Source organism: Peromyscus maniculatus, chromosome 12 (assembly GCF_049852395.1).
Source record: "Peromyscus maniculatus bairdii isolate BWxNUB_F1_BW_parent chromosome 12, HU_Pman_BW_mat_3.1, whole genome shotgun sequence".
NCBI classification, from domain to species: Eukaryota; Metazoa; Chordata; class Mammalia; order Rodentia; family Cricetidae; genus Peromyscus; species Peromyscus maniculatus.
Window position 1 is genome coordinate 5,236,622 of NC_134863.1, and position 13,210 is coordinate 5,249,831.

At 53.6% G+C, this 13,210-nt stretch overlaps 1 protein-coding gene across 7 annotated transcripts in view; it reads left to right on the top strand.

Annotated features, from left to right (window-relative positions):
* The window catches only part of Txnrd2 (thioredoxin reductase 2), a 79,843-nt gene that overhangs the window by 24,766 nt on the left and 41,867 nt on the right, over positions 1-13,210 (top strand). For 3 of the 7 annotated variants that reach the window (XM_015987924.3, XM_015987925.3, XM_076548488.1), the window contains 5 exons: positions 7,430-7,486; positions 8,207-8,351; positions 8,930-9,004; positions 11,321-11,399; positions 12,192-12,254. In XM_015987924.3, the coding sequence (XP_015843410.1) occupies positions 7,430-7,486; positions 8,207-8,351; positions 8,930-9,004; positions 11,321-11,399; positions 12,192-12,254 (419 nt within the window). Of the gene's footprint in view, positions 1-3,152; positions 3,222-6,540; positions 6,718-7,429; positions 7,487-8,206; positions 8,352-8,929; positions 9,005-11,320; positions 11,400-12,191; positions 12,255-13,210 lie in introns of all 7 variants that reach the window. The other 4 variants (XM_042259029.2, XM_006994463.4, XM_076548489.1 and 1 more) reach the window with 3 other exon arrangements.

The window sequence follows — 13,210 nt, forward strand, 5'->3', positions numbered from 1 at the left end:
GCTCTTTGCGCCTCAGCTCCAAATGTTGGGATCACAGGTCCGCACCCCCATGTTCCACCTAGCAAGGACTTTTTACTTGTACACAAGGGAATAAATGAGAAGATGCTGGAGGGCCGTGGGACGAAGACCCAGTCCTTGTCAGGGTCTGTGTGTATCCTTGGAGAGGAGAAGAAACAACTTGTTTGCTTGGCACCAGGGAGAGTTATTGCTGAAATCAGGATAGTAATCAACTTCAAACAGCCCCGGTGGAAGCTGCGTACCCCTCAACATACTTCACGCTATCCTGGACAGGCAGGGTTCTTCCAGAGCGCGCGCGTGCGCGCGTGTACACACACACGCACACGCACGCACGCACGCACGCACGTACGCACGCAGACAAACACTCAGACACATGAAAATAAGTAAAATGTAAAGGGAAAACCCATTTTAAATCTGTAGATGAGCTTCATGAGCTCCCATGCCGGGAACCCCCTCTGGTGTGGGATTTGTTTCCAGGTGAGCAGGAGGCCCCCTGTCTGGAGGATTCTGGATCACAGCTGGGCTGGGGTGAGGATCCTATAGGGTCCAGGGAAGATGCCATTCGACTTATGACTCCAGAGTCCACTCTCTTTGAGTCCCCTCCAGCCTTGCGGTCTGTCCTTCTGGAGCAGGACACACCCATGTTTTCCAGCTAGGGGTGGGGGTGTGGGGCATCACCCAAACAAGACTGTTGGCATCCTCTGAACAGCTATACAGGACCCCCACCACACAGGTGATTTCTGGGTGCTAGCCCGTCCAAGGGAGCCCTCTTGCTTTATCAGAGCCGTGTGCCATTTATTTGGACCTTGTCATGTCCATTGGAGCCCTGCTTTCTGCTCACCTGTCCAAACACTGTGGGTCAGGAGGCAGAGATGAAGCAGAGACATGTTCTAGACATGAGGCTGTGGGCAGGAGGAGTGGCCTGGCCGCAGTGAGTGAAGGCCAGCATGTGAGGGTTCCCTCCAGGAGCCATCACCTAGGGGAGGTGTCTGCTGACATCTGTTGTCCAGGTTTTGCTCTGTAGAATGGCATCCCCCACCCCCAGCAGGCTGCATCCCCCACCCCCAGCAGGCTGCATCCCCCACCCCCAGCAGGCTGCATCCCCCCACCCCAGCAGGCTGCATCCCCCCACCCCTAGCAGGCTGCATCCCCCCACCCCTAGCAGGCTGCATCCCCCAACCCCAGCAGGCTGCATCCCTCAACCCAGCAGGCTGCATGCCCCACCCCAGCAGGCTGCATCCCTCACCCCCAACAGGCTGCATCCCCCACCCTCAGCAGGCTGCATCCCCCACCCCAGCAGGCTGCATCCCCCACCCCAGCAGGCTGCATCCCTCACCCCCAACAGGCTGCATCCCCCACCCCCAGCAGGCTGCATCCCCCACCCCCAGCAGGCTGCATCCCCCACCCCAGCAGGCTGCATGCCCCACCCCTAGCAGGCTGCATCCCCCACCCCAGCAGGCTGCATGCCCCACCCCTAGCAGGCTGCATCCCCCACCCCAGCAGGCTGCATACCCCTAACCCCCAGCAGGCTGCATCCCCCTAACCCCCAACAGGCTGCATGCCCCACCCCAGCAGGCTGCATGCCCCACCCCAGCATGCTGCGTGCCCCACCCCAGCAGGCTGCATCCCTCACCCCCAACAGGCTGCATCCCCCACCCCCAGCAGGCTGCATCCCACACACACAGCAGGCTGCATGCCCCACCCTCAGCAGGCTGCATGCCCCACCCCAGCAGGCTGCAACCCCCACCCCCAGCAGGCTGCATGCCCCATCCCCAGCAGGCTGCATCCCTCACCCCCAGCAGGCTGCATCCTCCTAACCCCCAGCAGGCTGCATCCCCCACCCCCAGCAGGCTGCATCCCCACCCCCAGCAGGCTGCATGCCCCACCCCCTGCAAGCTGCATCCCCCTAGCCCCCAGCAGGCTGCACCCCCCACCCCACCAGGCTGCACCCCCCACCCCCACCAGGCTGCATGCCCCACCCCCAGCAGGCTGCTGTATCCTTCCCAGTCTGACCCTTGTAAACTCTCCCTGCTGGCTTCTTCCAAGTGTTTATCAGAGGGAGGCGCCTGGGTGTGCACAGTGGGAACGCAGGTGGCCCATGATAAGCCAGCCCTACCACTTGCTTGATAGCTAACAGGAGAGGGCACAGTGTAGGGCCTCAGGAAAGAGAGGCCCAGTAGGAGCCCCGCTCTGGCAACAGGAAGGACAGGTGTCGCAATGGAAGGTAGGAGCCTTTTCCAGGGATCTAGGATCCCCCACCTCTGTCACCCAAAAGCGAGAGACAGGCTCTCCCTGTCAGGCTGCTCCTCTCCAGGGCTGAGGGGCAACTTGCCTAAGGCACTTAATTCTTTTCTTCTCTAGGATCACATCAAAGCCATCAAATAATTTGTAACCGTCCAGACCTTTTCAGAACTTGAGCCTGGGGTAGATTCAGTTGTGGGGCCACCTCTCACCTTCAGCCGTGTGCTCCTGTAGTGGGGTGCTCACCAGTGACCTTGAGGGGTACGGGAGCCCCAGGGTTTTCTCTGCAGCCTTGTCTACTTAGGGTGGGTAAAAAGACAGGTATGGCCATTAAAAGCTAGTCCTTTTACATTTGATTGATGTATTTACTTAGTGTGTTCATGGGTGTGGGTGCTCACATATGCTCCTGGCACACACATGCCCCGGCACACACATGCTCGTGGCACACACGTGCCCCTGGCACACACATGGAGGTCAGAGGACAACTCTGAGACTCTTGGCTGTATGGGCCCTCGGCTTCTGTGCGGGAGGGGCTACAGAGGTAGTCATGGCTGCTATGATGAAGAACCGCCTCCACCACTAAAAAGCTTGTAGACTGAATGACAATGTTTGTGTTCTGTCTGGCTCAGGACTCTGAATGAAGTCTTAGGTTCTGAGACTCCTTTGGGCAGTTAGGGAGATTCTCTGCAAAGATGGTCACATTCCCTGACAGCCAGCCTCACCACACACTGGTTTCTGATTTGTGTAGACAGTGTGGTCACCCTGACTGCCCCAGGTAGGGTCCCCCATCCTGATAAGCTTTGTACCACCTAGAACTGTATGGAGCCGCTGGCCCTTCAGAGAGCAAGGTCAGCTCTGGCTCTGGCACCCTCTTACCTTCTGTTCTTCCTCAGCAGGGCAGCAGAGCTTCGATCTCTTGGTGATTGGTGGGGGATCCGGGGGCCTAGCTTGTGCCAAGGAAGGTATGTATTTTGTATTTTGTGTCCCTTCTGCTGTGTTGGGGCCTTGAAGCTTTTGGGTCTCCTAGGAGAAGGAACAGTGTGGGGACAGGGCACATGTCCAGATGCAGATGCCGTGGAACAGACGTCTCCTCAATCTGGAATCCACAGATCCTGAGTCTGGGTTCTGAGAGTGGCACAGTCCCATCCCCATTTGTTTGTCTTAAATTTATTTTTATTATATTTAAATTATATGTGTATGCCTCTGCATAGGGGTGTGTGATTGTGAGTGCAGGTTCTCACAGAGTCCAGAAGAGGGCACCAGATCCCCTGGAGCTGGAGTTACAGGCCTGTAACTTACAGGACTAAAGGAGGCATGCAGAGAGTCTCTTAAGAGTCAGAGTCTCTTAAAAGATGCCAGGAGACACTGGTGAGGGTGCAGCGTCAGTTGTAGTGAATACCTTAGGACACTGGAGATGCTAGGACCATGGGCTGACCACCAAGGACAGCAACAGGTGTGGGGTGGAGCTGACTGAAGCCTACCAGAAGACTTTTGTGTGTGGTACAGGACCTGGAGAGGCGGAGCCTGTGTGTGCTTGGAGGGTGGAGCCTGAGAGGCAGAGCTGCTTAAGGCCTCTGGAGTACAGAGATCACCAGTGAGCCCCAGACCTTGAATAAATACTTACAGAATTTGATTTACACTGCTGGATGTTGGTTTTGCTTTGATTTAATTGTAACGGTGCCCAGGTTCTTCCTTTTGTAATAATTTTTAAAATTTATTTTATAGGAGCCCACAGTTGAGAGACTTTGAGATTTTAAAGAGATATTGGACTTTTAAAGAGACCTTGGACTTTTAAAGTATTGACATTTTTAAAGTCTGTGGGGCTTTGAAAATTGTATTAATTTTTTTTTTTTTCTTTTTTTTTTTTTGGTTTTTTCGAGACAGGGTTTCTCTGTGTAGCTTTGCGCCTTTCCTGGAGCTCACTTGGTAGCCCAGGCTGGCCTCGAACTCACAAAGATCCGCCTGGCTCTGCCTCCCGAGTGCTGGGATTAAAGGCGTGCGCCACCACGCCCGGCTGAAAATTGTATTAATTTTATATTGTGATATTAACATGAGCTCTTGGAGCTAACAGGAAGTTTATGGTTTATGGTTGTGTGTCAGACTGACAAGGGGTCAATTATGCTGGTTAGTTTTTGTCAGCTTTACAGAAGCCAGAGTCATCTGGGAAGAGGAAGTCTCAGTTGAGAAGACGCCTCCAGCAGACAGGCAGGAGGCTGTTGTGGAAGGGTCCAGCCCACGGGGCAGCACCACTCTTAGCTCGGTGCTCTCGTTTGTGAGAAATGTAGCTGAGCAAGCCAGAGGGAGCCAGCCAGTGAGCAGCACTCCTCCATGGCCTCTGCACTAGCTCCTGCCTCCAGGTTCCTGCCGAGAATCCTGCCCCACTTCCCTCAGTGATGGGCCGTGGCATGGAAGTACAGGCCAAACAAACCCCTTCCTCCCCAAGCGGCTTTGGTTAGAATGTTCTAACCTGGCGTTAGGAAACAAACTAAACTCACACACTAAAAACTGTAAGGTGAGCAAGGAGGTGCCCACCTGGGACCCTGCCCTTCAGAGGCACAGGCAGAAGGATTCCGAATCTGAGGCCAGCCTGGGCTACACCATGGGACGCACTCTCAAAAAATTCTTCATTTTTTTCTTCTTTCTTTCTTTTTTCCTTCCTTCCTTCCTGTTTTCCTTCTCTCCTTCCTTCCTTTCTTTCTTTCAAGCCGGAATGCAAAAGCAAGGTTTAATTCAGGATATCCAAAAGCAATATAAGGCTAGGCAGGGACTTCGTCTAAAACATCCAACACAGTGGAGGCTGGAGGAAGTGCCCACCTGTCTGCAAGCTCAGGGTTTTTTGTTTGTTCGTTTTTTAGTTTGTATATATTTTTTAATTATACATAAATTATGCTCTGTGTTAGTGTGGAAAATACAGGTACTCTTAAGGATTCCCTTTCGATTCACCTTAGTGCACAGTTTGTTATACGGCCTGTATATGTGTGAGCCATGTCCTGAGGGTTCCTTGTGGAATTCTTCTGTCTGGGTGGCTCAGTGCCTTACTGCCCAGTCCATTGGTCCTTGGGCCTGGGCATCCTTACACTAGCATGGAGCTTAGAGGCTGACCTCCAGGGACACCTGTCATCCCACCCTTGTCTACCTCTGACTCTCAAATCCTAAGCATCTTCATGGCCTGGCTTGAAGATTTTTATTTTTACTTATTTATTTGGTTTTCTGAGACAAGGTCTTTCTATTATGCAGCTCTGGCTACCCTGAACCTTGCTATGTAGACTAGGCTGATCTCTATACACAGAGATCCAACGGCCTCTGCTTCAAGAGTGCTGGGACTACAGGAATACACCACCACACCGGGCAAAAAAAACGTTTTTTTATTTAAAAAATTTTTTATTCATTTTACATACCAATCACAGATCCCCCTCTAATCGATCCTCCTACTCCCCCCCCCAGCAATATTTTAAATTGATTTATTTTGTGTATGTGTGTGCGCGCGTATGCATGTACACCACATGCATGCAGGTGCCCATGGAGGCCAGAAGAAATGAGGTCCTGCGGGTGGGCTGGAGTTACGGGCAGTTGTGTGCTGCCTAGCACAGGGGCGGGCACCAAACCCGGGTCCTCTGCAACAGCAGCAAGTGTTCTTGGGAAGCTGAGGCAAAGGATCGGGAGTTAAAGGCCAGACTCAGCTATACAGCAAGTTCCAGGCCATCCAGGGCCAAATGGAACCTGTCTCACACAAACAAAACAAAGGGAAAGGAAGCTGGGAATAGTACTGGGCTGAACTCTATCCTCCCTGGTAAAATTCAGTCGCGGCCCTCAGTAGCAAGGAATATGACCATGTTTGGAGATAAAGACACACACCCCCCCGGGATCCCAGAGACGGCTCAGCAGCTGAGAGCACTTGTTGCTCTTACAGAGAAACAGGGTTCGGTTCCAGCACCCACAGGATAGCTCAGGAACATCTGTAGCTCCTGGTCCAGGGGATCCAAAGCCCTCTTCTGGCCTCTTGGACACAGACACCAGGCACACAATGCACACATCTATGCACAGGCTAGCTCAGTCGGTAGAGCATGGGACTCTTAATCTCAGGGTCGTGGGTTCGTGCCCCACGTTGGGCGCCAGATATTGGGGAATAATATAAGGGCCACTCCACGTAGTTAAAAGGAAGATTTATTTAGTGGATGACTTACAAATGAAAGAATGGATAGGTCGCGGGGGTCTGGGGAAGGCGTCTAGCAATCCAGCGGTGTTCTCTGGAGCTCTGCACAATCAATCTCCACCATCCAGGGTCCAGGCGCAGAGAGAGCGCGCCCCGAGCGAGCGCTTTCCCATCCAGCTCTCAGGTTTCCAGCACCTCCCCTCGCCCCGCCTCGTAGGCGTGACAGTTGCCAGAGTCTCAATGGGGGTTGGAGCTTCCAGATCCAAGCTGGAATGACTACCCACTACATTGTCCGCTCATTTAAAGTGAGTTCTTCAGGGTTTGGTATACTCACAGGGTTTCATAGCCACAGCCACAGTTTTAGAATGTTTTCATCTCCCCTGGGTACTTCATCCTCACTTGTAGTCGCCCTCCCTGAGCCTTGTCACCGCTGTCTGCTTCCCGTCTCAGCGGACTCTTAACACTTCATATCGATGGGGTCATCCTTGATCTTTTATTTCTTTCCCTGACTGTGGTGTCATCTATGTTCATTCATGACGTAGTGTGTCTCAGGACGTCCCTCTTCATGGCTGAGTAACGTCATACATTCCCACCCGCTCCAGTTCCCCGGCTCACCTCTGGCTGACATGTGTTCCTTGTGTGTTGTGGCCGTTCTGTAGATGGCTAGTGAGGCTGATGTCATGTGCTGTCCGTGGGGACTGTGCTCACACTGAACTTCCAAGCCTACAGTAGGTGGGAGCAGGAGTCTGGAAGGGGACATCCATCCTAGCAATGCCTCAGTGGGGGTGTGAAGGCTGGAGTCTGCAGAGAGGCTGGAGGCTCCTGTCTGCAGGCAGCAAGCCGGGAGGGTACCGGGAAGGGCCGGTGATGGACAAGGAGAAGGAACAGCACACGCACTTGGCCTCCATGCCCAGGGGTCGGCCTGGACCCCCGCCTCCTCCTGGACCTCAGGGGCTCCTGGGAAGCTCCATGCTGGTTTCTGGCTGTGCTCACCTGTGGATGTCTTTGTCATTTCAGCTGCTCAGCTGGGAAGGAAGGTGGCAGTGGCTGACTATGTGGAACCCTCCCCCCGAGGTAGGCAGCCTGGACAGAGCCCTCCGTCCTAGAGAAAGGGGTACATAGTAGGGACACAGCTCACCTTCCGCTTACACTGACTCACTTCCTGCTGCCCGGTCTCCCTAGGGGTCCTGATCAACACACAGACATTTCTATAACATTGTTATTGAGAAAATGACTGCTGGAGTGATGGGTTGGTGCTCAAGAGCCCTGGCTGCTCTTCCAGAGGACTGAAGTTCGATTCCCTGCACCCACCTGGTGCCTCACAACTGGCTCGAGCTCCAGTCCCAGGGGATCTGACACCCTCTTCTGGTGTCTGTGAGCACTGCACCCATGTGGTTCACACACATGTGCATAAAACACCCATATTCACAAAAATGATAAATAAAATTGTTCAAAAATTTTTTTAAAAAATGACTCTGAATATGGACAGAGGGAACAAATCCACATGGGAAGGTTCCCCTGGGCCAAGTTCAAGTCACAAAATAGCAACCCCCTAAAGGCATTCTGAGCCTGTAGAGTAAAGGCCTCTTGCATTCCCCTATGTGGGAAGTCAAATCCACTCCTGCCAGGGCCTGGGTGATCTGGTGACAGAATACTTCCCTGGGGTGTGCAGAGACTTGGGTTTTGTCCCCTGCAACACACATACATGTACACACACGCACTCATGTGTACACACACACACACACACACACACACACACATGCGTATGCACACATGCTTTTTCTGACATTCCAGGTACCAAGTGGGGCCTTGGTGGCACCTGTGTCAATGTGGGTTGCATACCCAAAAAGCTGATGCATCAGGCCGCACTGCTGGGGGACATGATCAAAGATGCTGACCACTGTGGCTGGGAGGTGGCCCAGCCCATCCAGCACAACTGGTGAGGAGGCCTTGCTGTGGGGTCCCCTCGAGAGGGAGATCTGCTGTCTGCCGCTTATCCCAGGGAGCAGCTCTAGGTCGGGCTCGGTGGCGGTGGTGGGCGTGGTGGGCGTGGTGGGCGTGGTGGGCGTGGTGGGCGTGGTGGGCGTGGTGGGCGTGGTGGGCGTGGTGGGCGTGGTGGGCGTGGTGGGCGTGGTGGGCGAGGGCAGCTGACACAGTGAGCACTCTCCAGGCCCTTCTGGTCGTCACTGGAGGAAGAACACACTAATTCCCTGGGTAGAGAGAGCCCAGGATTCTACAGTCCCGAAGCCTGGTCCGAGACAGGCAGCCTGGGGGCGAGTGTCAGGCTTCAGCCCTGGAACACCTCTGCAGACCGGGTTGGCGCACACCTGGCGCCCAGGAATCAGAAGGCTGAGACAGGGGGATCTTAAGTTTGAGGCCAGCCTGAGCTACTTAGCGAAACCCTGCCCCCTCCAAACATACAGGAAGTAAAATGACCACAGCTCTGTCTCCTGATGTTCTGGAGTCTTCTCTCGATACCGCTGCAGATTTCATGGGTATGTGTGTGTGTGTCAACAGGAGGAAGATGGCGGAAGCTGTGCAAAACCATGTGAAGTCCTTGAACTGGGGTCACCGAGTCCAACTTCAGGACAGGTACTGAAACTCCCAGGACTCAGTGGCCCTGGCAGGGCCACCCTCCTGGCTATGCAGTCGTTTTGTGCCTGTGAAGGTGTTCACGTGTGGCACAGTCCCTGGCAGTGAGAACAGGACCGTTCTTGTGCTGCGGCGGCGGCGGCGGCGGCGGCGGCGGCGGGGCGGAGACTGGTCAGTGCTGTGGGAAGTGAGGAAACAGCAGCATGAGGGGCCGTGCTGGCTGGAGCTGGGCAGAGGGTGACCCCGCAGCAGAGCCCTCGGCCTGGGCCTGCGATGGGACTGGACTGACGGGCAGTGAGAGCTGGCCTGACAGGATGCATCTCTTAGGCAGGCCACTGTGGCCCTCCACAGTTTGGAGGGAGAGCCTGGTGAGCCCTGTCGGGCAGCAGAGGGTCATGGGGGCAGGAGGGTGTTTCCACTTCTCTGTGTCTGTGTGCACGTGTGTGTTGTGCATGTGTGTCTGTGTGTGTGAGTGTGTGTGTGTGTGTGTGTGTGTGTGTGTGTGTGTGTGTGAGGGCTTGTGTATGAGTGTGTGTGTCTCTGTGTGTGTATGTCTCTCTGTGTATGTGTCTCTGTGTGTGTGTGAGTGTGCATGTGTGTGTGCTGTGTGAGTGTGTATCTGTGTGAGTGCGTGTGCGTGTGTGTGTCTGTGTGAGTTGTGCGTGTGTGTCTGTGTGTGAGTGCTTGTGTATGAGTGTGTGTGTGTCTCTGTGTGTGTATGTCTCTCTGTGTATGTGTCTCTGTCTGTGTGTGTGTGTGTGAGTGTGCATGTGTGTGTGCTGTGTGAGTGTGTATCTCTGTGTGTGTGTGTGTGTGTGTGTGTGTGTGTGTGTGTGTGTGCCTGTATGTATATCTGTGCACCGCTTGTGTGCTTGTTGCTTACTGAGGTCAGAAGAGGGTGTTGGGTCCCCGGGAACTGGAGTTACAGATAAGTTACAGATGGTGCTGGGCCTCAAACCCCACTCTCTGGAAGAGCAGCCCGTGCCTCTAACCACTGAGCCATCTTTCCAGTGCTGCGTGGTTGTCATGTGTCTGTGAGAGGCCAGGGAGAGGCACATGGACACTGACAGTTACTGCTACCATGGAGCCTTTCAAATGGGAAGATGGGTCGCTCTACCCACCACACACCTGGCCACACCATGCCACAGCCTCACTGTGCCTGCCCTCCTGGCCTCTTGGGTGACACACACATGGTGGACACTTCATGGGTTGGGGCTCTCAGGATGGTGCCAATCATGGCTCTGTCCCTGTCTTGACATGTGTGGTTGCCGTGTGTCAGGGAAGCCAGAGTGACAGGCGGGGTGCTCCTGCTTTCCAGTGTAGTTTCCCACTCACACTTGCCAGGGGGGGGCGGGGCAGGCTACAGGCAGCTGGCCCTGGTCCTGGTCCGGAGCTTGTGTCTCAAAATCTTTACATGTGTTTGTTTCTCGTGTGCATGATGCCTAGCTTCAGAGTCTGCCTCCTAGCAGCCTGCAGGGCACTGTCTGGCTAACCAGCCCTGGAGGCTGAGTCTGAGGAGGATGTTGAAAGAGCCTTCATTTTAGAGACAGATGTGGTGGTGCACACCTGTAATCCTGGGTTTACAGACACCGTGGAGGTGGAGGCAGGAATATCAGGAGTTCAAAGTCATCCTTGGCTACATAGTGCATATGCTGGCTGGTTTTATGTCAACTTGACACAAGCTAGACTCATCTGAGAGGAGGAAACCTCAGTTGAGAAAATGTCTCCATAAGATGGAGCTGTAGGCAAGCCTGAAGGACATTTTCTTCATTACTGATTGATGGGGGAGGGCCCAGCCCTTTGTGAATGGTGCCATCCCTGAGCTAGTAACCCTGGTTATAAAAGGAAGCAGACTGAAGGGCAGGCATGGTGGCCCACACCTTTAGTCCCAGCACTCAGGAGGCAGAGGCAGGCGGATCTCTGAGTTCAGGGCCAGCCTGGTCTACATGGGGATTTGCAGGACAGTCAGAGCCACACAGAGAAACCCTGTCTCAAACAAAACAAAACAAAACAAAACAAAACAAAACAAAACAAAACAAAAAAAGCAAAAAGAGAGGAGAAGCTGAGCAGGGTGGTAGTCAGAACCACCTGTTCGTGGTTAGAGGCTCAGCCCTGCTCCAGGACCCCGCCTGACTTCCTCAGTGAGGGATGGTGATGTGAAGCAGAACAAACCCTTTCCTTCACCAGGGGCGTTGGGTCGTGTGTTTCCACAGCAGCAGAAACCCAACTAAGACTGGGCTTGATGCTACAGGAGAATACATGAGACCTTGTCTCAAAAATTGAAATAAAAAATAAAACCTTGTTTTTGTATTTCAGGAAAGTCAAGTACTTTAACATCAAAGCCAGCTTTGTGAACGAACACACAGTTTGCGGTATTGATAAAGGTGGGAAGGAAGTAAGTGTCCACTGGTGCCTCTCATGGCTCCTCTGGTGCCTGATCCCAGCGCGGTGTGGTCTGGGTGGTGTTCTGGTGTTAACAGCTGCCTTTGAGGTCACACCTCTTTAGAGCTGGTACACGGGTCACAGCCGGGTGCAGTGGGCAAGCCTGAGATCCCAGCACTAGGGGGCAGAAACAGAATCTTGAGTCCCAGACCAGCCCTGGGCTCTGTAGTGGGACCATGTCTCCCTACACACACACACACACACACACACACACACACACACACACACACACACACACACACACACACATTCCTGAATACATAGACACATTCACATACACATACGCACACATTTCTGCATACACAGACACACACATGCACAAACATGTACACACACAGACACGTGCACACACACAGTCCAAACAGCTGGGGACATAGCTCAGGGACAAAAAGGCTTACCTACCGTGAGTCTTCAGCTACACAGTTCCTTCGTTAAGCAGCTCAGCATAGCTGACTGTCTGCAGCCTGGGGTAATGACAGAGATGGCAGCTGCTCCCCTCCTGCAGTGTTTGTGGGCTCTGAGGGGGCATGGTATTTGCAAAGACCTTGTACACTATAAAGTGCTTGGAGCTGGAACACCTTCCTGCCCCTCCTGTCCTGTGGACGTTGTGAGATGCAGAGATACGGGCACAGCATCCACACCGCACAGCAGAGGACCCAGGGACCACTGCCCAGCCACCCGCAGGCATCTTAGCCTTTGGCGGCCGACGGCACTGTTTGACCCACGGTTTTCTGTTTGTCCTCAGACCCTGCTCTCAGCTGACCACATAGTCATCGCTACAGGAGGGCGGCCGAGGTACCCCACACAAGTGAGTGCCTTGCTGTGTCCCTTGCCTGGGCCCTCGACCCCATTCCTCTGCCATTTTCCTTGCCCGTTTCCAGGCCTCCCAGAATCCACTGTGCTGAAACGGGTCTTCAGGCCCCTCACGTGGCAGTGCCTCAGGATCACTCACTGCTAGCTCCTGTGTCCCTCCCTCCCTCCCTCCCTCCCTCCCTCCCTCCCTCCCTCCCTCCCTCCCTCCCTCCCTCGGTGTTTAGCTGTGTGGTCCAGGCTGGTTCCGAACAGCAGGGCTCCAGTGACCCCCACCTCAGCCTAGCCAGTTGCTTCTCTTTAACATCAAAATGCCGGGGCCTCCAGGACCTCAGTCTTGTTCTTCACTTTCCTCTTCCCCCACTCTTTGAAAGTCTGAAGTACAGTTCTCTTGTGAGGCACGATAGGTCTCACTACGTTCCGAGTTGTCCTCTCCTGCACCCTCCATCTCTAGCGCCTTTCCAAAGTTCCGGGCTGATCCTTTACTACACAGGTCCCCTGGTCTCCAGATGCCAGGCGCCCCCCAGAGGTGATAGGATAGCTGTGCTTTTTTTTTTTTTTTTTTTTTTTGGGTTTTCGAGACAGGGTTTCTCTGTGTAGCTTTGCGCCTCTCCTGGAGCTCACTTGGTAGCCCAGGCTGGCCTCGAACTCACAGAGATCCGCCTGGCTATGCCTCCCGAGTGCTGGGATTAAAGGCGTGCGCCACCAACGCCCGGCGCTTTTTTTTTTTTTTAACATTAATTGTATTGATTTATTACATTCATGATATTATGTCCTGATACTACTGTCCATTTGTGGGGCTTTTCTATCACACAAAACAGAGATTCTCTACTTAGGAAATCGTTGCTCTATATTCCTTTCTTCTCCATCTTGACATATCATCTAATCTTTCTGTCTCTATGAATTTGTATATTCTATATATTTCATGTAATACAATTCTATAGTATTTGTCCT